General features: G+C 50.8%; 2 protein-coding genes across 3 annotated transcripts; one reads left to right on the top strand and one right to left on the bottom strand.

Annotated features, from left to right (window-relative positions):
- The first annotated feature begins 7,266 nt into the window (after positions 1-7,266).
- On the top strand, positions 7,267-7,898 carry LOC125347925 (60S ribosomal protein L17-like). The gene has a single exon (XM_048340861.1). It carries the CDS (start codon positions 7,416-7,418, stop codon positions 7,854-7,856), a length of 441 nt encoding a protein of 146 aa, XP_048196818.1. The 5' UTR covers positions 7,267-7,415; the 3' UTR covers positions 7,857-7,898.
- A 9,749-nt stretch (positions 7,899-17,647) lies between these two features.
- On the bottom strand, positions 17,648-20,921 carry Tnfsf14 (TNF superfamily member 14). 2 transcript variants are annotated; one of them, XM_048340859.1, is made up of 4 exons: positions 20,703-20,921; positions 19,163-19,199; positions 18,872-18,913; positions 17,648-18,091 (listed from the first exon to the last, which is right to left on the bottom strand). In XM_048340859.1, the coding sequence occupies exons 1-4, from the start codon at positions 20,919-20,921 to the stop codon at positions 17,664-17,666; spliced, it is 726 nt and encodes a 241-aa protein (XP_048196816.1). In that variant the 3' UTR covers positions 17,648-17,663. The 2 variants fall into 2 exon arrangements, with proteins under 2 accessions (XP_048196816.1, XP_048196817.1); XM_048340860.1 differs by having other exon boundaries at positions 20,799-20,921.
- Between the last annotated feature and the right edge of the window lie 3,441 nt (positions 20,922-24,362).

Genomic DNA, 24,362 nt, shown 5'->3' with positions numbered 1-24,362 from the left:
CCCAGGCCCTGAGTTGAAAGCCCAGGACTGGCAAAAAAAAAAAAAAAAAAAAAAAAAAAAAAAGGTTGCCAGGCACCAGTGTCTCACACCTGTCATCCTAGCTACTCAGGAGTCTAAGATCTGAAGATCACGGTTCAAATCCAGCCCAGGCAGGAAAGTCTCCATCAAACTCTTATCTTCAGTGAACCACCACAAAACTGGAAGTGGTGCTGTGGCTCAAAGTGGTAGAGTGCTAGTCTTGAGCCAAAGAGCTCAGGGACAGCGTCCAGGCCTTGAATTCAAGTCCCACCAACAAGTAAAATAAAATAAAAATAAAAATTTCAAAATGCCTATGTGTAAATATTTGTGCATGCACCTAAGACATTTCAACATGTCAGATTTGGGCAACTCAAATCTTGACTTCTGGACTTGATTGCACATGTAACTATTTAACATTTATGTGTGAGAACACGAAATCAAACAAACATGAAATAAAAACCAAGGAGGGGACCGCTTCTCCCCCCATAAGCCTTCATAAGGGGGGTCTGGGGACTCAAATACCGTCATGATTTTTCCTCTCGATTTTAATGAAATTCAAGGGGTTCAGCACAGAAGAGGGGGAGCCAGCGACATGCACAGCCCATTGAAGTATGAGGAGGGAAATGGCCTTTTGGGAGGAGCACAGACAGTTGGTCCCTGTGTCCATGGAGAGGCTGGCTTGGGGGGGGGGCGGGAAGGTTGTCTCTCCAACACCCCTGGGTTTGAATCCTCCCTGCAACCAGCACCATGTGCTCCTGGGACAACTGTTCAGCCTCTCGGATCTCAGCAGACCACGAGAGCCGTGCCAGTTCCTGGCCTAGCGGCCTGGCAGGCAGCATGTTACCACGCTCAACTGAAAGGCGAGCCGTTGGCAGGGCAGACTTTCATTTTTGTCCCTCACACAGAGAGAGAGAGAGAGAGGAGAGAGAGAGAGAGAACTCATTCTAGAACTTGACCTTGCTCCATGTTCTGTTTTGAACCCACCCCTCCCAAGCATAGGGCAGAGGCTGGGCCCACCCTGGGGAGGCTCCAGCCCCAGCACTGTCACCTGTGGTCCTCGGCTCCTTTGCTGCAGGAGCCCTGGGAAAAGAGTTTACTCAGGGATTTTTTTTTTTTTTTTTTGGTTGGGGGAGTCGGTGGTGGAACTTGAACTCAGGGCCTCAAACTCTTGCTTGGCATGTATGTGTGTGTGTGTGCACGTGTGTGTGTGTGTGTGTGTGTGTGTGTGTGTTGGTCCTGGTTAATTAGGAACAAGCATCTCACAGCCTTTTCTGCCCAGTCTGACTTTGAACTTCATCAACCTGCTGATCTCACCATCTTTAGCAACTGCGATGACAGGGGTGAATCACCCGTGCCTGGCTTCTTTTTCTTTTCTTTTCTTTCCCTCCCTCCCTTTCTCCTTCGTTCCTTCCTTGCTTCCTTCCTTCTGTCTGGGAAGTCTGGGGGTGTAACCCAGGGCCTTGCAAGTGCTGTTCCACCCAGCTGCCCCCGGTCTTCTGCACCCTCTTACCTTTGGGTCCACAGAATTTAATCTCAGAAGGCCTGCTGCGGGACCGGAGGATTGTGGTCAAGATACAAAACCTAAAAATAAGGCCCAGACTTTCTGTTCACCCCCTCAGTTGACCATGTCTATTGGTGATGAACTTTTTCATTATAATGGGGGAATTTGGGGTGTTTTCCCAGATTGGAAGGCTAGCTAACGGCAGAAGAGCTCCAGGCACGGGCCCCTGGCTTAAAAGACTCCATGAACCTTTTCCATGCACTGCTTCTTCCCCTCCCCTGCCCTCCTGGGACACAGGGTGTTTGTGGGGAAGATGGCATAATGGAAGAAGAGCCACACTTGCATGAGTGGCATAAGGGGCGGGGTGAGCAATGATGGTGGCAGGTGCGTGTGGGTCACAAAGTGGATGCATCAAGCACCTACTGGCTGAACACAGAAAGCAAAATCCATGAGCTGGGAAGATGTGGTTGATAAAACCCAGCACAGCAGGAGAAGGTAGGATACCACTCTCAGACTTGAGACCCAACAGACAAAAAGGTGGGACTAGAAGCCCCAGGCCAGAAATCATGCCACTGATAACTCTCTACCTGGCAGGCCCAGTAGCCCAAGCCTGTAATCCCAGTGCTCAAGAGGCTAGGGCAGGAGGATGGGGAGCTGGAAGCCAATCTGGGCTTCTGTCCTGGGGAGATTCTGGAAGCCATGGTGATGGAATGAACGCTTGCCAGCTGGGAAGGTGAGGAAGTGGGGGAGGGGTGGGGCTGGGTTTGGAAGGATTTGGGTAGCTATGGATTTTGTGTTCCTCAGGGCAAGAGCCCAGTGGCCTCAGCAAGGTGGGTCTCAGCTTCCACAGGTGCAAGGCCAAGGCCAAGGTCAAGGGCAGGGCAAGGCCTCTCCCCAGTCTCCCTGGCCTCTACCTGTCCTTCCTGTCCCTCCTCTCCTGCCTCCTCTCACCATCTCCTCTTCCTCTCCTCTTTGGGACAGGCGTTTGCTATGCCCCCCAGGCTGCCCCAGGGACTCTCCACCCCCTGCCCCTGCTTCCCAAGTGCCCGGATCGCAGGCGGTGCTGCCATGCCAGCTGTTGTAAGGACACCTGTCACTCTGGGTTCCGGGGCACTCAAAGGACATCATTTTACCTTAACCCATTTATTTAAAAACATTTTGTTGTTGTTGGTGGTGGTTGTGGAGCTTGAACTTGGGGCCTGGGTGCTGTCCCTGAGCTGTTTCACTCAAGACTAGTGCTCTACCACATGAGCCACAGTTCCACTTCCAGTTTTCTGGTGAGTAATTGGAGATAAGAGTCTCATGGACTTTCCTGCCAGGGCTGGCTTTGAACCTCGATCCTCAGATCTCAGCCTCCTGAGTAGTTAGGATGACAGGCGTGAGCCATTGGCGCCCAGCTTAGTATTTGTATTTTTAAGATTCTAAATGGTTATAAGGTCTTTTTGGAGAGTGACTTTAGACTCAGGCAGGTGCTGTGGTTCAGGCTGTCATCCTAGCTGTTTGGGAGGCTGAGACAGTGAGAGCTGAAGTTGGAGGCTAGCCTACCCCCTCCTCCAAAAAAATGAAGAGGAAAAAGAAGTTCGAGAGACTCCATCTCAACCAATAGCTGAGTGTGGTGGTGTATGCTTGTCATGCCAGCTACAAAAGAAACCCTAACATAGGCAGATTATGGGAAGATGAAAGTCTAGGGTAGGCAAGATGACTTTATCTAAAAACAATACCCAACACACACACACACACACACACACACACACACACACACACACACACGGGCTGTAGGTGGGGCTCAGTGGCAAAGCACCTTCCCGGCAAGTCTGAGGCCCTGAGTTCAAACCCCAGAACCACGCAAGCACACACGCACGCACACACGAGAAAAGAAGAAGAAAAAAGTGTGCACTGCAGCCCAGCTTGCAGGGGATCTAGGACACTTGGGAAGTGGATGCTCGCCATACCCGCCTTCCAGAAGTTTCTCCGTCCTGGCTGATGGCCTGATGCTTGCCTAAGTCAACATCCAGCAGGACCGGGGGGTCCTGACCCGTGTCTGTGATTCCTGCCTCCACATCCCCTCTTCTGGGAGGTCCTGAGCCAGGCGGGAGGAGCTGAAGCGTCTGTCCCCCCACCCCCACCCCAGGGCAGAGCTTGGGTGCGGGGTTCACGAGGGGATGGGAGACTTGCCTGGGGTCCAGGGCACTGTGCGGCAGGCCTCGGGGAGCAGGGAGTGGGGCGCAGGGGTGAGGCCGGTGGGCAGCCAGCCCAGAGCACAGCACGAGGGCAGGCTGGTGGCCACACTGGCTGTCTTTATGGATGTGGCCGCCCCCCCCCCCGCCCCCGCCCCCCAGGGTGTAGATGCTTAAGACAGATGTGTAAAAATCAGTCACATAGCCAGGCACTCGTGCTCACGCCTGTAAACCCAGCTACTCAGGAGGCTGAGATCTGAGGGCCAGCAATTCAAAACCAACCTGAACAGAAAAGTCCTTGAGATTCTGAACCACCAAAAAAGCTGGAAGTGGCGCTGTGGTTCAAATGACAGAGTGCTAGCCTTGAGCAAAAAGAGAAGCCAGAGACAGTGCTCAGGTCCTGAGTCCAAGGCCCAGGACTGGAAAAAACAAAAAAAAAAAAAAAAAAAAAAACCACAACAAAAACAATCAATCATATTGAGGAACTGGAAGAGAGCAGCATGCAGATGGGCTGGTGTGAGAGCCGTGGGGACCATACAAAGAATGGCTTCAGATTTTCCTCTCTTCGATGTCACAACAGGTTTCGGACCACAAACCGTCTGGAATTTCCCCCGACAATGAGAAAACCATTGAACCCAGAGCATTTGCCAGGCTGGTGCCAGCCCCCCAGCTCTGCGTGGCTGGAGCTGGCGCAGGGGGCCAAGGTCCCCAGGAGAGACCCAGGCTGCAAGGCTGCCCCCTGCCTCTGATGTCATCTGTCACCTCAGGTTGTTTCCTCTGGGTTTATGATTGACTGGGTATGAAGTTTTTTGTTTTTCATTTGCACTTTCATGTTGGTGATTTTCTAATTAACTAGTTACTTACTTATTTTTTGTGGGTGGTGGGTCTTGAACTCAGGACCTGGGTGCTGTCCCTGAGCGCTTCAGCTCAAGGTTAGTGCTCGACCACTTGAGCCACAGTGCCACTTCGATTTTCTGGTGGTTCATTGGCGTTAAGAGCCTCATAGACTTTCCTGCTCTGGCTGGCTTTGAACCATGATCCTCAGGTCACTCCTGAGTAGCCAGGATTACAGGTGTGAGCCATCAGCGCTCAGTGATTTTTTTTTAAAATGTAAGCCACTATGGGGTTTTTGGGTTTAAGTTTTATGGAGTTTTTTGTTTTGCAATTTTTTCTAATTGTTAATATAAAGGTGATGTACAGAGGGGTCAGTCACATAAGTCAGGTAAAGAGTACATTCCTTGGCTTTTTTTTTTTTATAATGTCACCTCTTAAGTCATTATATTAAAAAAATTGAAATCAAAAGTTGCACATTAATATTATACACAAACTGGAACATGGATTTTCTTGTTTTGTTTTTTGGTGTGGGCCTGGTGTGTGAACTCAGGGCCTGGACACTGTCCCTGAGCTTCTTTGGCTCAAGACTAGCACCTCTTGCACCATAGCACCACTTCTGGCTTTTTCTGAGTAGTTTATTGGAGATGAGGGCCTCAGTAAATTTCCTGGCTGGGCTGACTTTGATCCTCAGCTCTCAGCCTCCTGAGTAGCTGGGATGACAGGCGTGAGCCACGGCACTTGGCTCACAATGGCTTTTAGCGTAGCGTATCTATGCTTGGGCTAACTCAAAGAGTTATACATTTAAAACACTTTGCTTTAACACATGAAAACTTTGTAAAAAAACAACACAAAAGCATACATTCTAGAACATCAATTTACTATGAGCATATAAAAGTATCAACTATTGTCTTGGGTTTAAAGTTTACTGTCTAAACACTGTCTTGTTTGCATATAGAGTCCTCCAATAATGAGTATGGTCTTTGTTTTTTTCCTCAAGAAGTTTATTTTCCAGGTACATTATAAGCTCAAGAAAACAGACCTAACAATCATGTAATGTAAGTTTGTCTAACAACTTAATTGCACATAATGTTTCAAAGTAGCTTTGGGAGAAGTTCTCAAATACTTGGACATAAGTCCTTCAGGAAATTCTGTTAGAAAAAACAGAAATACTAAGTCCCTTTAATCCTCATTTTTTCATATTAAAATGGACAGGTCTTGGTTAAAATTCGACATTTTGGGCATTTATTACCAATTAAAATGATTCCTAAACCAATAAACAGTGCTGATTTGTTACTGGGTCACAAAACTTCACTTAACCCATTTCCGAAGCAGTTGGATGCTATAAATACTCATTTACTAAAATGTCACTGACGGTTTCCAGCTTTCACTTACGGGCAGAAAAATCAATAGGTTTTTCACTTCTCTGTGAAATTTTCTGTGTTACCTCAACTGTATGGTAATTTGCAGTAACTACAGATACTGTGCCAATGTATCTGTGATTAAGATTAGAAAGATCTGGGCAGCCATATACAGAAAACTCAAAGTGGACCCTAGCCTATCACCATGCACCAAGATCAACTCAAAATGGATCAAGGACCTCAACATCAGACCTAAATCCTTGAAACTACTGAAAGACAGAGTAGGAAAGACACTAGAACTTATAGGCACAGGAAGGAACTTCCTGAATATAGTCCCAGGGGCACAATAGTTAGGGGAGAGACTCAACAAATGGGACTACTACAAAATAATAAGTTTCTGCACAGCTAAGGACATAGCCACCAAACTAGAAAGACAGCCAACCCTATGGGAAAGGATCTTTACCAGCACAGCAACAGACAAAGGCCTAATATCTGTCATCTACAGAGAACTCAAAAAACTAAGCCCCTCCAAGCCCAGTAAACCAATTAGGAAATGGGCAAAGGAGCTAAAGAGAGACTTTACAAGAGAAGAGATAAAAATGACAAAGAAACATGTGAGGAAATGTTCAGCATCCCTGGCAGTAAAGGAAATGCAAATAAAAACAACCCTGAGATACCACCTCACCCCAGTTAGAATGGCCCATACTCTGAACTCAGGCAACAACAAATGCTGGAGGAGGTGCGGGGAAAGAGGAACCCTTCTCCATTGTTGGTGGGAGTGCAAATTAGTACAACCACTTTGGAGAACAGTATGGAGGTTTCTCAAAAAGCTCAACATAGACCTACCCTATGACCCAGCCATACCACTCCTAGACATCTATCCTGAACAACAGGTCCCAAGATATCAAAAAGACATTTGCACTTCCATGTTTATCGCTGCACAATTCACAATATCCAAAATATGGAAACAACCCAGATGCCCCTCCACAGATGAATGGATCAAAAAAATATGGTACCTATACACAGTGGAATACTACATAGCGATTAGAAATGGTGAAATATTGGTATTCACAGGGAAATGGTCAGAACTTGAACAAATAATGTTGAGCGAGACAAACCTAGAACACAGAAAACAAAGGGGCATGGTCTCCTTGATATATGACTGTTAAGGAGCGGGGAGGGGGAGACAGTAGAGACCAGGTCTGCGAAACCAAAAACTTCTTATCAAATGGTATCTCCCACAGGTTTGGGTCAGCGACCCTATATTATGTAACTAAAACCAAACAACTACTCAACATATAAAGGTCAATAATAGACCTCTCAGTGGATCACAATAGCTCAAAAGCTATGTATGTACGTTCATATAAGACTATTGTTGCTCTTCCTGTAAGCGGCCTGAGGTAACCTGTGAAAATGGTTAGCTACTCCCTAGACCCAGAAAACCCCACATAATCATGCAAGTCACGAGGTTCGAATCTTTGTGTTCACTTTAAGAACACCAGAGAAACAGGCCAGGCCATCAAGGGTATGCATATCCAAAAAGCTACCAAATACCTGAAAGATGTCACTTTAAAGAAGCAATGTGTGCCCTTCCAGCATTACAATGGTGGAGTTGGCAGGTGTGCCCAGGCCAAACAGTGGGGTTGGACACAGGGTCGGTGGCCCAAAAAGAGTGCTGAATTTCTGCTGCACATGCTTAAGAATGCAGAGAGTAATGCTGAACTGAAGGGTTTAGATGTAGACTCCCTGGTCATTGAACACATCCAGGTGAACAAAGCACCCAAGATGCGCCGCCGAACTTACAGAGCCCATGGTAGGATTAACCCATACATGAGCTCCCCCTGCCACATTGAGATGATCCTCACTGAAAAGGAGCAGATTGTTCCTAAACCAGAAGAGGAAGTTGCACAGAAGAAAAAGGTATCCCAGAAGAAACTGAAGAAACAAAAACTTGTGGCACGGGAATAAGTTTAGCATAAAGTTGCAAATAAATGAATGTTACCATTATTATTTTTTAAAAAAGACTATTGTTGACATATTGTCTACTGTCGACATTACATTTAAAGCCCTAGGCGAATTTTCTTTGGCGTAGGCCACGTGGCTACTGTATATGTTCTTGGTATACTGTGTATTGTATATATGTCTACCTTACCTAGGGAAGGGAAAGAAAAACAGGGTGTAAGATATCACAAGAAATGTACACACTGCCCTACTATGTAACTGTACCCTTTGTGCACAACACCTTGTCAAAAATTTTTGTTTAATTAATAAATAAATTTTTAAAAAGATTAGAAAGATGTAGAGCATTAAATTTAGAGGTAGCTTATCCTGAGATAATATTATAGTCTATAGTCATATAATATTATAGACTATATTATATAATATTGTAAATATTAGACTGTACATTAATCTATTAACTAGAGACTAGGTTGTCAGGTAATGTTAAAAAAATTTTGTCAGTGAAATGGTCATTGGAGAGAGAAAACAACTGATTGAGAGGAGAGAATATTTGCAAGCCAAAGTGTCTAGAATACAAAGTGTCTAGCTAGAATCCAAGTGTCTAGAATCCAAAAACGCAGAACACTTACAACTTAACAACAAAAACAATGATAAGAAATGAGAGAAAACAGTGACAGCAAAAGCAACTAGTGTGGTTAAAGAGTGGGTGACAGGGGCTGGGGATATAGCCTAGTGGCAAGAGTGCCTGCCTCGGATACACGAGGCCCTAGGTTCGATTCCCCAGCACCACATATACAGAAAACGGCCAGAAGCGGCGCTGTGGCTCAAGTGGCAGAGTGCTAGCCTCGAGCAAAAAGGAAGCCAGGGACAGTGCTCAGGCCCTGAGTCCAAGGCCCAGGACTGGCCAAAAAAAAAAAAAAAAAAAAAAGAGTGGGTGACGATATTAACGGGCATCCTGGTTCGTGCTTCTAACACCTGCACTCAGAAGGCTGAGGCATGAGGATGGAGAAGCCAAGGCTAGCCTACACAGTGACATCTTGTCTCAGAAAGAAAGGAAGGAAGAAAGAAGGAAAGAAGGAACAAAGGAAGGAAAAGAGGAGGAGAAAGACTATTTCTTTAAAACGATATATGGGCAGCAAATAAGTATGTAAAAAGATGTTCAACTTCACTAATCCTTACAAAAATGAAATCAAAATCAGAATGAGCTGTCACTTCATATTTGACAGGATGGATAGTATTCAACAGTCAAAAGATATCAGGCGTGGGAGAGCATGCCCAGCTTGCAGGAGATGAGGCAGGGAGATGGGTAGCTAAGGGCTGGCCTGGATGACAGGGTGAGATCCTGTTTCGAAACACCAAGAAAAGATGGATGCTGGTGGCTCACACCAGTCATCCTAGCTACTCAGGAGACTGAGATCTGAGGATCACTGTTCAAAGCCAACCCAGGCAGGAAAGTTCATAGACTCTTCTTCCCAATTCACCATCAAAAAGCTGGAAGTGGTGCCGTGGCTCAAGTGGTAGAGAACTAGCCTTGAGCAAAAGAAGCTCAGGGACAGTGCCCAGGTCCTGAGTTCAAACCCCAGGATCTAAGAATTTTTAAGTGGACTGATTGTGCAGGTTTTCTTGAACAATTGGTGATATATTTTATTTGATTACTCTGTGGGGTGTGTGTGTGTGTGTGTGTGTGTGTGTGTGTGTGTGTGTGTGTGTGTCCATGGAGGCCCAGCTGCTACCTCCCGCTGCCACGCAGCTCCACCCCATATTCCAGCACAGCCTGGGGAAAGAAGTAGAGGGAGAGGGGGAAGATGGAGGAGAAGAAGAGGAAGAGAGAGACAGAGACAGACAGACAGACAGACACATTCTAGGGCTCAGAAGGGTCAGAGGTCCTGAAGGTCAAACAAGGGAGCGGACCAAGCGTCCACCATGAGTCCTGGTCTAGGAGGAATGTCAGAGGCCCGACGGTGGGGAGGAACTTCCAACAGACAGCGGGAAGATTGCGGCCCCCTCAGGCCTTTCTCCCAAGCCCCTCACAGGGTTCCCCCATCAGGGCCCTACTTTAAATGGCAACCACCCCCTCCTGTCTTATTTCCGCCCTCATGGATGTTCCCTTCACCCAGTATCCCCTGAGTCATCGAGCAGGGACTCCTCCACCCCGAGATCCCCAGGCATCTCTGGATGGCAGGTGTGGGCCTCCTGTGCCTCCCCAGTGGAAGCAGGGGGTGACTATGCTCAGCACCAGGAGGCCCTGGGCGGCACCCAAGGCCCCATGGGCCCCAGGCCCTCCTCTGCCTTCCCCACCCCGTCTGCCTCCATTCGCAGCCCAGTCGGGGCGCCCCCGGGAGGTCCCCTCCGGGCAAGCCCGGAGCCTGCCCCGGGGCCTGCCGCGGGGGACAGGGAAATTCCTCCAGCTGTTTGGGACTTGCCTGCCCTCACCCTGCCCCTCAGCCTCCCCATTTGGCACAGGTGGTATTCCAGGCGGGAGCCACGGGAGCTCTACTGAGCAGATCTCCATTTCTACCCCTTGACCGGACTCATGGCTGGGGTCATGCCCTACTGCCAGAGACCCTTATGTCTCTGGCCACGCCCCAGGCATCGAGCCACGCCCCCACACGGGACCACGCCCACCGCATTGGGCTGCCCTGGCTCCTTAGCCACGCCCCCTATACATCTGGCCACCCTTTAGCTTGCCAGCCACGCCCCAGCACTCTCAAGCCACACCCCCTTGGCTAGAACCACGCCCCCAGGCAGGAGCCCCGCCTCCAGCTCTGATTTTTTCCCCTCTGGTAATTTTCAGGATAGAGTCTTGATTCCTACCTGAGCTGTGATCCGCCCGCTTTAGGTTACCTGTGCTTGCTCCAGCGACCCCTGCGCCACCGCCGCGCCAACCTGATGGGCTTAGGTAGAGGCCTGTGGATACTCTCCTGCCCCGAGGGCCCGGCCCTGGCTGAAGGAGTGAGCGTCCTTTGGCTGCGGTGTGCCGCAGGGCCGCCAGGGGGCGCGAGCGGACGCTCTCCCACCCAGGCCGCGCCCAGGCTGCCAGCCGCCTGTTTGGGGGCGGATCCTTAGCTGGGATCACAGGGTCCCCCACCCCAGCTTCCCTCGTGGAGATGGAGTCTGTTCACAGACTTGTCTTTTCTTCCTAGGCAGGCCTGGAAGCGCGATCCTCTCCATTTCAGCCTTCCATGTAATTTGGGATGACAGGTGCATGTCACCGCACCCAGGTAGGGGCTTGAGAAGGGGTTTTGTGAACTTTTCCCCCAGGGCTGGCCTTGAACTGTGCTCCTCCAGATCTCAGTCTCCTGAGTAGGTGGGATTACAGGTGAACTAGTAATACCTAGTTTACTTTAGGTCTTTTTTTTTGCTTTAGATTATTTTTTGGGGGGCGTGTGTGTGCTGGTTCTGAGGCTTTGAGGGCCGGGACACTGTCTCTGAGCTTTTTTTGCTCAAAGCTGGTCCTCTACCACTTGAACACAGATCCATGCCCAGCTTTTTTTTATTTTGTGCCAATCCTGGAGCTTGAACTCAGGGCCTGGGCACTGTCCCCGAGCTTCTTTTGTTCAAAACTAGCACTCTACCACTTGAGTCACAGTACCACCTCCGGCTTTTTTCTATGTATGTGGTGCTGAGGAATTGAACCCAGGGCTTCATGCATGCCAGGCAACTACTCTACCATTAAGCCACATTCCCAGTCCCACGGACATCTTTTTGCTAGTTAACTATATATAAAAGTCCCACAGACTTTTCTGCCTGGGCTGGCTTTGGAGTGAGATCCTTAGATCCCAGTCTTCTGAGTAGCTGGGATTCTAGGCATGAACCATCAATGCCTGACTGTTTTAGTTATTATTATTATTTTTGCCAGTCTGGGGCTTGAACTCAGGAACTGGGCACTGTTCCTGGGTTCTTTTTACTCAAGGCTAGCACTCTACCACTTGACTCATAGCACCATTTCTGGATTTTTCTATATATGTGGTACTGAGAAATCAAACCCAGGGCTTCATCTTCATGTGTACGAGGCAAGCACTCTACCACTAGACCATATTTCCAGCCCTGCTTTATTTTTTGCTAGAGTTTTGTGTTTGTTTTTCTCTCCAGGACTGACCTCAAACAGAGTTCCTCCTACCTTGGCCTCCTGAGTAGAGTGGTCCACCAAGCCCAGCTTATTTGTCTACCTAGAGTCTTGATACATTTTGACTGGGCTGGCCTGAAATCTCAATCCTCCAGTTTCCTGAGTACCTGGGATTACAGGTGTGCCTCACGATGCGTGGCGAACATGTCTTTCTAAGACCTTTAGTCTTAGATTGATGTATTGATGTAGTGACTTGTTTAAAGTTAACATCCTATTTAAAAAGTATCTTCACGGGGCTGGAGGGGCAGTTGAGTTGGTAGTGCATTAAGCCAATGAGCAAGATTGGCTACAGGTACCCAGTTCAATTCCCAGTTTTGGACCTAGAAAGAAAAGAAAAGCTATCTTCAAGTCTACTCTCTTCCTAAGGTTTTGGGAGGGGGTTGAGCTTTTTGTATGAGGATTTTTGGAGAAAGGGACGTGACTCAGTCCATCACGGATGGGAAAGTTCCTATGTCTTGTTTCTGAGTACAGCTCTAGTGATACGGAAATCCCACACGGGAGGGGAACTCACAGCTTGAAGGGGCTGGGACAGAGGTTGGAGAGGTAGCAGGTTCTCCAAAAGGAAGTGACTCAGTCGTGTCACTGGGCACTTAAAGCCACAGACAGCCTCAAAGAATTTCCTGTGCCTCCACTCGCCCCAACACTGGCTTCATGAACAAAGCCTGGGCAAACAGAGAGCTCAGCTGCTAGTCTCGGACAGTGGGGATAAAGCAGAAGTGACCTGCCTAGGCTGTGTGTGTGTGTGTGTGTGTGTGTGTGTGTGTGTGCACTGCATGCTGGGGCTTGAACTCAGGACCTGGGTACTGTCCCTGAGCTTTTAAACCCAAGGATAGTGCTCTACCAATTGAGCTGCAGCTCCACGTTTGGCTTTTTGGTGACTCATGAAAGGTATCTCATGGAATTCCCTGCTCAAGCTGGCTTTGAACTGTGATCCTCAGATCTCAGCCTGCTGAGTAGCTAGGGTTACAGATGTGTGCCATCATGCCTAACTTATTTTTGTTGAGATGAAGTTCTTGCTGTTTTATTTATTTTTTAATTTTTTTGGCCTGGCAGTGGGAGTGTGGGAGGGCAGCTAAGACTGGCCTTGAACTGTGATGTTCCCCCATCTCTAGCTCCCAAACTGCTGGGATCACAGGTGTGGGGCAGCACACGCAGCTCATTGAATGCTAGCAAAACCTTATCTCAAAAAGCAAGTGCAGGGAGGTCGTGCGTGCCTGTGGTCGCGGCTATTTGCGGGAAGTAGAGGGATTGTAGTCAGACGCCAGCCAGAGAGAAAGTGTCAGGTTGAGTATGGGAAACAAACTAAAAGCTAGAAGACTAGTGGCATGGTTCAAGTGGAAGAGTATCTGCCTAGGAAGGGAGATGCCCCAATTTCAAATCTCAATATGGCCAACAAGAAGAAACATCCAGAAATCTGGATTAGTCCACATCAAACTGTTCTCACATTTAAATATTGACTTCTAATCACCATGTCCGAAATATACCATGTTGTCGGGTGCTGGTGGCTCATGCCTGTAATCCCAGCGACTCAGGAGACTGAGGATCTGAGGATCATAGTTCAAAGCCAGCCTGGACAGGAAAGTTCTTGAGACTCTTACCTCCAATTAACCACCACAAAGCTGGAAGTAGAGTTGTGGCTCGTGGTAGAGCACTCGCCTTGAGCAGATAAAGCTCAGCAACAGTGCTCAGGCTCTGAGTTCAAGCCCTAGGACTGGCTCCAAACAAACAAACAAAAAAACCAACAAACAAAACCGAAAGCCCCAAGCGAGTAGAGGTAGCTTGCGGATGTTGGGCCACCATTGATGTCATAACAGAATTGGAAATTCAGATACGCAGGCAATCCACAGACAGTTTTAGAGGCTGAAGTCTATGGTCAGTGGCTTGAGGCTTGGGGCTCCTTGTCATGGGCTGAGCAGAGGGAGGGAGGAAGCTTCTCACCTCACGGCTGGGAAGTGCAGGTCAAAAGGAAAGAAATGAACTGGGGGGAAGGGGGTGTTCTCATTATTTCCTTTGAAGGCAATTCCCAGTTACCAAAAGGTCTCCTCCCTGGACCCCCATCTCTTCAGAGTTCCCACTGCCTTTGGAGTGGGTCACAACCTGAGGAAGACACCTTTATCACACATGTTTGGAGAGCTATTTACTTATCAAAACCACAGAAATAGCTGTACTTGGCAGGGCACTGGTAGCTCACGTCTTGAATCCCAGCTACTCAGGAGGTTGAGATCTGAGGATCGCAGTTAAAAGCCAGCCCAGGCAGAAAGGTCTCTATAAGACTCTTACCTCTAACTAACCATCGGAAAACCCAAAGTGGAGCTGTGGCTCAAAGTGGTAGAGCGCTAGCCTTGAGCAAAAAGAGCTCAGGGACAGCACCCAGGCCCTGAGTTCAAGCCCTACATCCGACCAAAAAATGAAAAGAAAGAACTCTATTTACAAAGAGAATGTCAACTGGAGATGATAGAGTTCATCCTAAAGACCCCAAGTTTCAGGTTGTTTAATCTCACAGGAACCTGGAAAAGGGAGAGATCACTCTTCACCTTATAATACATAAGGGGAAACTGAGGCCCGAGGAAGCCTAGAATGGAGCCCAGGGGTGCTTGGCTGGGAAGTGATGGAGCAGGGATTTGAACTCAGGTCTCCACGCTGCAGCATAAGAACTACCCTGTTTCTCGGCAGCCTTTCCCCCTCAAGGCTGTGGAGGGACGCTGTGTTCAACTGGGATATGAGTCACGTGCTTTCTTATTTCCAGTCTCAGATCTTCCACCTTGGGTCTTAGCCGGCCATGGAGAGAATCGAGAGAGTTTCCTGCCTAGGCCTGCTGTCCCCAGGACCCGGTCAATCAGCAGTGAGGCCCAACAGGTGACAAAGGAAATGAAGCACATGAGCTTCTCAGAAATAGAGACAGTGGGGCAGCAGCCTGGGCCAGGGGCTGCCTGACCCTCCGGCTTCTGTCCTGCCTCTCCTCATCCTCTCCTTCTCTCCTCCCTTTCTCTATTTCCTTCTCCCCTCTACTTCTTCCCTCCTCCTACCTCCCTTCCTCACCCACCTCCTCCTCTTCTTCCTTCTCTCCTCCCCAGGGCTGCAAAACCCCTCTCAGAGAAAGTTCTGGTTCCATCCCCAGGCGGAAGTGGGTGGTTGATGGTGGCTTTTATAAATTCACTGTCCCCGACACCTTCGTCTCCTCATCAAAGCCACGGAAACAGAAAGACCATGATGAGCAGAGAGGAAACTCCAGTGGGGGCTGGTGCTGGATATTTTGGGGCCTGTCACCTCCCACCACTAGCCCAGCAGGGATGGGGGGGTAGAAAAATTCCTCCCCCTATTCACTGCGAATCAGGGATAGGAGGAGTCAGTCCCTGCCTCTCTCTAGTCACAGGCTCTGCAGGTGGGGGCATAACATCTGTCCAGGGCTTAGGTACACATGGATAGATGGAAGCTAGTGCAGTAGCACATGCTTGTAGTCCCAGCTAACTTGGGAGGCTGAAACAGGAGGGTCACAGGAGCCTACAGGTTCCAGACCAGCCTGGGCAACTTAGTGAGAACTTATCTAAAACAAAAACAATAAAACCCAAATCCAAAACATTAGCCGGACACCAGTAATCCTGTAATCATGCCTGTAATCCTAGCTATGCAGGAGGCTGAGATCTGAAGATCACAGTTCAAAGCCAGGCTAGGCAGGTAAGGCCATGAGATTCTTAACTCCAGTTAATCAGCAAAAAGCCAGAAATGGAACTATGCCTCAAATGGTAGAGGGATAACCACAAGCAAAAAAGCTCAGGGATAGTGCTCAGGCCCTGAGTTCAAGCTCAGAACAGGCACAGAAAATGAGAAACAAAAAAGTTAAATGTTGCTCTTTCTCAATATATGTGTGCATCTCGTAGGCACTGGTTCATTTATCAAGCTCTGAATGTGTACCAGGTGCCACAGCACAGTTATTTTCATACCCAGTCTGATTTCCCTTTAAACCTAACCTGGGAGATGAATTGCCCCCCCTTTCCCCATTCAGATCCTAGAAAGCAGCTGCTTCTTTCCAGCTACCAGTGGCCTGCGCATTAGCATCTACACATCCACACACATTTACATATGTCTATTTATATATGCTCATTTACATATGCCATTGGCTTTGAATGAGCATCTTTTTTTTTGGTCAGTTGTGGGGCTTGAGCTCCAGGTGGGCGCTGTCTGTGTTTGGCTTAAGGCTAGCACTTTACCACTTTGACACACAGCACCACTTTTAGTTTGCTGGTGATTGACTGGAGACAAGAGTCTCACGGGGACTTTCCTGCCTGGGCAGGCTTTGCACTGTGATCCTCAGATCTCAGCCTCCTAAGGAGCTAGGATGACAGGTGTGAGCCACTGGTGTCTGGCTTGAATGTGTATCTTCCTCTGCCCCCCCCCCCCCATCTCCCCTGCTTCAACTCTGTCACCGTGGCCTGACAATGTCCAGTCGGGTTCCTTGCCAGGTGCCTCTATTTTTTTTTTTTTTTAGGAGATGGGGGTCTTCTCCTATCTCCCCCTTCCTCCACCTCTGCCTTCCCTTCTCCATAGGGCTCCCTGGGGGGCAATGCTGAACACCATCTTCCACCACCCTTGTCTTCTCCCAACAACTACAAGGCCAAGCTCAGATAATTAATTATTCTTTATTTCAACCAGCAGAGGCCAAGGGGCCCAGGCTATAGAAAAGAGCTAGTCTAGTCTGGGAAGGGAGTGTGTGTGTGTGTGTGTGTGTGTGTGTGTGTCTGTCTGTCTGTCTGTCTGTCTACAGTAGTGACAGAAAAGACTTTGACTGAGGACATGAGACAGAGTACCTGGGGATCTCTGAATGGAACATCTCATTTTTGGCTCCAGTCCTGGTGCTTGAACTCAGAGCCTGGGTGCTATCCCTTGATTTTTCACTCAAGGCTGGCACTCTACCACTTGAGCCACAGCTCCACTTTTGGTTTTCTGGTGAGTAATTGGAGATAAGCAACTCATGGACTTTCCTGCCCAGGCGGGAACCGTGATCCTCAGATCTCAGCCTCTTGAGTAGCTGGGGTGACAGGCATGAGCCACGGGGTTCCAAGTGCCCCACCCTGTGCTAGCCCTCGGGGCTGAGGTCGCTGCCACACAACTGTGTCACGAAGCCCGGACGTTGCCTTGATAACCGGAAGTCACTATGGTGGAAGAATCCACAGCACAGCAATTGGCCAACACGAGCCCGTGGGTGAGACAGAGGATGTGATGGTGACCACGTGTGGCTGACCATGTGTGGCTGGGCTCTGTGTGAGGCCCGGGTGACGAATGTCCCCAGCCACCCTTGTGACCACAGTGAGGCTGACTCGGTTTCCCTTCTCCAACTCTCCAAATGCTGGAATCCCACATCCTTCTGTCTTCTCCAGTCAAAGCAGACAAACCTGTCATTTCCACCTGAATATCAGGCAAATCAGGTCCTCCAAGTATTCTTTGGGGGGGCCTACAGACTGCTCCCCATAAGTCTCCAGGCCATTGTCTTTAGTATTGCCTGTGTGAGGTCTATGATTCGTTTTCTGGAAGGTTCTGCTGGGTTTTCAAGTCTTCCAGGTAGCTGAGGTCTTGGCCGAGTTTTGGGGGTGCTGTGGAAGGAGGAGGGGGCTCCTCTGAGATCTCTGCTAGCTGACTTTCCCATGCTCTGGAGCCAGCCACACATCCTGTCTGTTCCAACGTTTCTATTTCCGTCACACCATGAAAGCTCCAAAGTAGGAGTGGGCGCCATCATGGAGCTGGGCCAGGCGCTCACCAGGCACCCGCACGACCACCTCCTCCCTGGCCTCCAGGTGCACCACGCCACCCACGAAGCTGCTGTCCCACCACACGCGGAAGCTGGGGGAGCGGGCGCAGGGCGACCGGCGGCTGACCAGCAGCTCCAGCTCCCTGGGGTAGCGGGGCGTGCGCTTGTAGAGGCCATGGGTGACGGGAAGGCCACTGGCCAGCCCCTGTGGGCAGCCCACGCCACGCAGCTGCACCTTGGAGTAGACATAGTAGTAGCCAGCCTTGGGGGCCACCAGGGCCCCGTTGTGGTAGCTGAGACCCCTCAGGAAGGCCAGGCCCAGCTGGGCCTCCCACAGCAGTGGACCTCCGCTGCCCATCAAGCTGGTGTTGGCGCCTGGTGAGAGAGAGACAGAGAGAGAAGGGAAGAGCTGATGGGTATGTGTGCCATTCGTGTGTGTGTATGTGTGTGTGTGTGTGTGCACGAGCACGCACACACGCCAACCCTACAGCTTGAACTCATGGCCCAAGTGCTGACCCTGACCTTTTTCTTTCTTTGTTTTTTTTTTTTTTGGCAGGTTATGGGGCTTGAACTCAGGACCTGGGCGCTGTCCCTGAGCTCTTTTGCTCAAGGCTAGCGCTCTACTACTTTGAGCCACAGCCCCACTTCCCACTTTTTGCTGCTTAATTGGAAAAAAGAATCTCATGGACTTTGCTACCCAGGCTGGCTTCGAACTATGACCCGCAGATCTGGGCCTCCTGAGTAGCTGGGATTACAGGTGTGAGCCACTGGTGCCTGGCTAATAGCTTTGTTGTTCTTGTTCTTGTTGTTAGTTGTGGGACGTGAAGTCTGGGCCTGGGTGCTGTCCCTGAGCTCTTCAGCTCAAGGCTAGCACTCTACCACTTGAGCCAAAGCACCACTGTTAAATGGTTTTTTATATGAGTCTCTTATATAACTATGGGACTTTGTAGTCATTTGAACAACCAGGGTTGGGCTGACTGTGACTTCGGGCATTCTCCGAGGGTCTCCGAGGTGTCTTCCCTCCTCACCCCCTTCAGAGCCCCCACAGTCTACATTCTTGGAACTCTGGGAATATATGAATACCTGCCTTCATGTGCTCTGCCAGGACACCCCGAGCCCCATCACCCACACCTGGACCAGGAACGTCCCCCTCACCTGTGAGGTGTGCAGCTGGCTTGGCCAGGTGGGACCTTTGCTCTGCGGAGAGAGGGTCAAATGTGAGAAGCAGCCAGCAAGGGTACAAGTCAGCCTCCTAGGGGGTTATCAGGGCCATCTTGGTGGGGTGGGGAGTAGAGTGAGGGTCAAGCCCACCCCTTCCGGAGTGACCCAAACTTCTGCTTCTCAGGCCTGGGGGAGGGGCCCCTATAGGTTGTGCAAATCACGTTGAGCAACGGGAGCTGGTGTGGGAACCAACCCTCTCCCTCCTGGGGCACAGGACTCCCTCACCTTGCATCAGCTTCTCCCAGGAGCCCGAATCTCCATCCTGCAAGGCAAGAGGCAATCCCCAGTGAGGATGTGCCACTCCCGGCCCCAGGCAGACACGCGGGGCGAGACGCAGCCAGACCAGGCCCGTGAGCTCCCACGAAGAACCACACGTGCATGTGCAGGGGCACATGCCACCCAACAGCCCCTGCAGGCATCCGCGTCTAAGCCCCGAGCCAGTGGACAGCACAGAGCATCCGCCACGAAGCGGCTTCTTCAACAAAGACGAAAGGGTGAAAGCCCTGCTTAGGAGACGGGACTCCAGAGAGTTGCAGCGGTTTGTCCATCCCGAGGAAGAAAAGTCCGGGAGATCCTATCTTTAAAATAACCAGCACAAAGCTGGGCTGGAAGCCCGGCTCAAGTGGCAGAGCGCAGCAAGTTGAGCATATTCAAAGGATTTGAGTACAAACCTTTGGTCCTGCCTCCCACCCCTAAAAAAAATCCCTCTTCAAACAACAACACACAAACAACAGGGAACAAGTTGCTTGTCTCTTACTTGAACTGTTCCCAGATTTGGGCGTGGAGCTGGGGCTCAAGTGGTAGAGTGCTCAGGGACAGCGCCCAGGCCCTGAGTTCAAGCCCCAGTAGCAGCACACATACACAGTGCACGGACGTCCACATGGCTGGACACAGGGACAGTGACCTGGAGGTGAGCATTTGATAGCACACTTCTATGGCACAGGTGCCCGACAGCTGGGCATGCGTGGACCCATGAATCCATTGGTCTACAATGAGAGGCCCAGAGACCACGTGTGGAATCTCAGCACACATGTGTGCACAGGTGTGTTCCCATCCACTGGCACAGAGGACCCTGGGCTCAGGACAGCAGCCCACGTCCACGTGGCTGCCGGATCCCAACACAAGGAGACAGGACACAGAGACCCAGGTGCAGAGCAAGGCCACCCGAGCAGTGCTGAGCACAGTGGCCCGGAGCGTGGCACACAGACCCATCCACGGCCCACTGGAGACAGCTAGAGAGACTGCTACCGAAAGTTACTCAGAAAGCCAGAAGAGACAGGGCACCGGTGCTGGTGGCTCAGGCCTGTCATCCTAGCTACTCAGGAGTGATCTGAGGATCATGGTTCAAGGCCAGCCCGGGCAAGGAAAGTGTGTGAGACTCCTAACTCCAAATGAAACATCCAGAAGCTAGACTTGGAGCTGTGGCTCAGGTTGTAGAGCCCTCGCCTTGAGGGAAAAAAAAAGCTCAGAGACAGTGCCCAGGCCCTGAGTTCCAGCCCCGGGATTGGGGCTTGAACACACACACACACACACACACACACACACACACACACACACACACACAGAGCAATGGAAGGAACAAAGACACATCAGAATGTGGCTTCTGATTGGTTGGGCCCTTGCTGTGCCCTGGGCACTCCACACTCCAGTGTCTTACGTACTTGCTATTCTACAGTTATTCCCATTTCACAGAGGGGAGACTGAGGTGCATCAACACCACCGTGAACGCAGGAGCACCCCCTCCGACCCCCCAGGCCCCACTCACCGGCAGGCGGGTGGCCACCTCTGCCAGGTGCTGGTGCAGCCGCAGTAGAAACCAGCCCTGGGCCGCCAGCCCCGCTCCCAGGAGCAGCAGCAGGACAGCCAGGCCGCCCCGGGCAGCGCTGCAGCGCCGTCTCCCCGCGTGGTGCCCCAGCCTCCTGAATGGGATGTCTGTCTGTCCGTCTATCACAAACACGGAGGGCTGCACGATCGTCTCCTCCATGCCTGGCAGCGAGGGCCCCAGCCGGGCCAGGGCAGGGCGACTCGCCTGAGCTCTCCGAGGAAACCACAATTGCCCAATGAGCTGCATGAGGCAGCCCGGTTCTGCAGCCTGCTTTAGAGCTATAGAGAAGGGGGGGGGGGGGTGCTCAGCCCCTCCCCTGCCCCCACGCACCCTCCCCTTCTTCCTGTGCTCCCCACCCAGCCCCTGTCTAACTCACCACTCCTTTCTCTCACACTTTCCAGTGTGTCAATGTGACTCAAGTGGGGATCCCACGTGGGCCTCGCCCCCCACCCCCACCCCCAGCTTTCTCTGCTCAGCCACTCAGTACTCGTGATTGCCAGGGTTATCTATTTCCTTATTTATTTTTGTGCCAGTCCCGGAGCTTGAACTCAGGGCCTGGATGATGTCCCTGAGGTTGTTTGTTTTTATGCTCAAGGCTGGTGCTCTACCACCTGAGCCACAGCTCCACCTCAGGCTTTTCAGGTAAGAGGTAAGACCTAAGAGTCTCACAGACCTTCCTACCCAGGCTGGCTTTGAACCACGATCCTCAGACCTCAGCCTCCCGAGTGATAGGATTACCAGTGTGAGTCCTTGGTGTGTGGCTGGTGTGGGCCGTGCACTGTTCTGGGAGCGTTCCTGGAGTGGCAGGTGCCACGGGAGATGCACTGGGAGGCTTGGGGCCATGCATGTGCACATCATCCATGTATGAATTTTGGAAGCCTCTAAGTCATCCTTGATCACCGGCTAATGAAAAGCCTCCCAGAGCACCAGAGTTGGCAAATTAACTCCCGTGGGCTAGAGCCCACCCTTGCTGTGTGTGTGTGTGTGTGTGTGTGTGTGTGTGTGTGTGTGTGTGTGTGTGTATGCTGGTACTGGGGCTTGAACTCAGGGCCTGAAGCAATCCCTTAGCTTTATCACTCAAGGTTGATGCTCTACCCCTTGAACCACATCTCCAGGCTGGCTTTTTGGTGATTCATGGGAAGTAAAAGTCTGACAGATTTTCCTGCCCCGGCTGGCTTTGAACTGCAATCCTCAGCCCTCAGCCTCCTGAGCAGCTGGGAAGACAGGCCTGAGCCCTGGCCCCCCTGGCTCTCGCTCCTTTCCATACAGGCATGTTGGCAGACTCAGAAGCCCTGCTGGACATCCTCTTCTGTCCTTGTCCCCCACTCTGTCCCTGGGCTGGCTGCTGCCCCCACGTGGCATGTCCCCTGCTGGGGACCGGAACTGGGATGGATCTCCTCCCTTCTGGGGTCCGGCCTGTGCTCCATTGGACAGGTCACTTGGTCATGATATCCTGGATGCACCTCTGCCCTGGCTTTATAAGGACCTCCATCCTACCCTCAATTTTACCCCTTTGTCCTCAAAGCCCAACTGTTTCCCTCAATGAAACCATTCCGATGTCCACTGAGCTTGGCGTCCCTGGGGCCTTGAAGTCTCCTGGGAGCCCAGAGTCCATTCACCAGCGTCTTGACCGGAGCCCTTCTCCTCAGAGTGGGTGTCTGGACTACCCGGACCAGTCAGGGGTCACAAGAGACATAGGTCCAACAGGAGAGAGAGGAGAGAGAGAGAGAGAAAGAAAAAGAGAGAGAGAGAGAGAGAAGCACTCGCCTGTAATCCCAGCTACTTAAGGGGAGAGGTAGGAGGACCAGTGTTCAAGGCTAGCCTTAGCTACATAGTGAGACCCTGTCTCAAAACCAACCCACCACCAAACAAAAATATCAAACAAGAAAACTGGAGAAACACAGCTGTCAGGCAAAGCACAGAAACACAGGGACGGGGGGGGGCGGTGGCAGGCAGGTGACAGGGGAATGGAGGACAAAGACAGGAGATGAGAGAGAAAAAGAGAGGCAGGGATGGAAACAACAATGGAGAGTGACAGAGATAGAGACAGAAAGAGACACAAATGAAAAGAGACAGAGACAAGAATATATTGAGCGCCAGAGACAGAGAGACAGATGGAGACATTGAGAAAGAGGGAGAGCTAGGAAGAGACACAGAGAAATTGTGTGACACAGAAGGGGTGGGGGTGGGGAGGGTGCGGAGGGAGGCTTTGAGACGTCAGGTCCTCAAGTCAGAATTCATGTGCTGTCCCTAGCCTGGAACTACAGGCAGGAAGTGCGGGATCTGGCTGGGCAGGCGGGATACCCACAGCACACAGCAGCACGAGGCTCCTGGAACATCTATTGATCACAGCCTTTGGTATGTGGGAGGGGGGCTGTGGCTTGATGTCCCCATAGTCTGGGACTTGGGGTCTAAGAGGCAGAGGCTGTGAAGCAGCTACTTTCCACTCTGGTGGTCCCCATGACCTCACCCAGGATTCCCCCACTCAACTCTCACCCTTCCAGATTCCGAGGGACAATTAGAAGAGACATGGGGGTAGCCCGTCAGCACCAGGGCCTCCCACACTGGGTTGGAGATGCTGCCCCCACAAAAGCCACAAACACCACCGCACTTTGTTCACTCCATGACTACTGGCTATATTTGGTAACCCCCACCTTGGGGCTCCAGCTGGAAGCACTGCTCCACGCCGCCTCCCCAGGCCAGGCACAGCCTGGAACCACATCCACCCTGAGCATTTTAGGGACAAAGTAGGGCTGGGAGGGTGGGGTGAGCTGGAGCAACACCCACCACAGGTGGGTGAGACGGGGAATGGAGTTAGAAGTTGGTGGAGTGGATGAGAGGTGACGCATGGCCTAGGAGCCCAGGTGAGGTCAGAGGTGAGAAGGCCCTGCAGATGCAGAGGTGTGTTGAGCTGGGTGGGTGTGGGTGGGAGCGTAGTGCAGGTCAGAGGCTATTAAGTATGAAGCTGTGATTGTGGGTGAGGGTGCTGCTTGGAACCCCAAGGAGCTCTGAGTGCGGATGAGGGCCGAGATAAGAATGCAAGGAAAGAGCCAGGCACCAGTGGCTCATGTCTGTAATCCCAGCTACTTGAGAGGCTGAGATCTAAGGATCACCATTCAGAGCCAGCCTGAGCAGGAAAGTCCATGAGACTCTTATCCTCAATGAACCACCAGAAAACTGGAAGGGGAGCTGTGGCTCAAAGTGGTAGAGTGTTAGCCATGAGAGGAAAAAAAAAAAAAAAAAGCTGAGGGACAGCACTTAGGCTCTGAGTTCAACCCCACAACCGACCACCCCCCTCCAAAAAAAAAAAAAAAAAAAAAAAAAAAAGAAACAAGGAAAGAGCCAGGCACTGGTGGCTCACACTTGTATTCCAAGCTACTCAGGAGGCTGAGATCTGAGGATCACAGTTCAAAGCAAGCTGGCTTTGAATCTCCAAATAATTAACCACCAAAATCTTCTATTAACCACCAAAACCCCCCAGAAGTGGAGCTGCAGCTCAAGCACTAGCCTTGAGCACACACAAAAAAGCTCAGGGGCAGCACCTAGGCCTTGAGTTCAAGGCCCAGGACTGGCAAGCACACGCACAAGCACACACACAGA

This window comes from Perognathus longimembris, chromosome 3, assembly GCF_023159225.1.
Source record: "Perognathus longimembris pacificus isolate PPM17 chromosome 3, ASM2315922v1, whole genome shotgun sequence".
Classification (NCBI taxonomy): domain Eukaryota; kingdom Metazoa; phylum Chordata; class Mammalia; order Rodentia; family Heteromyidae; genus Perognathus; species Perognathus longimembris.
The sequence above is the reverse complement of the archived record's forward strand: the minus strand, read 5'-3'. Positions and strand labels throughout refer to the sequence as shown.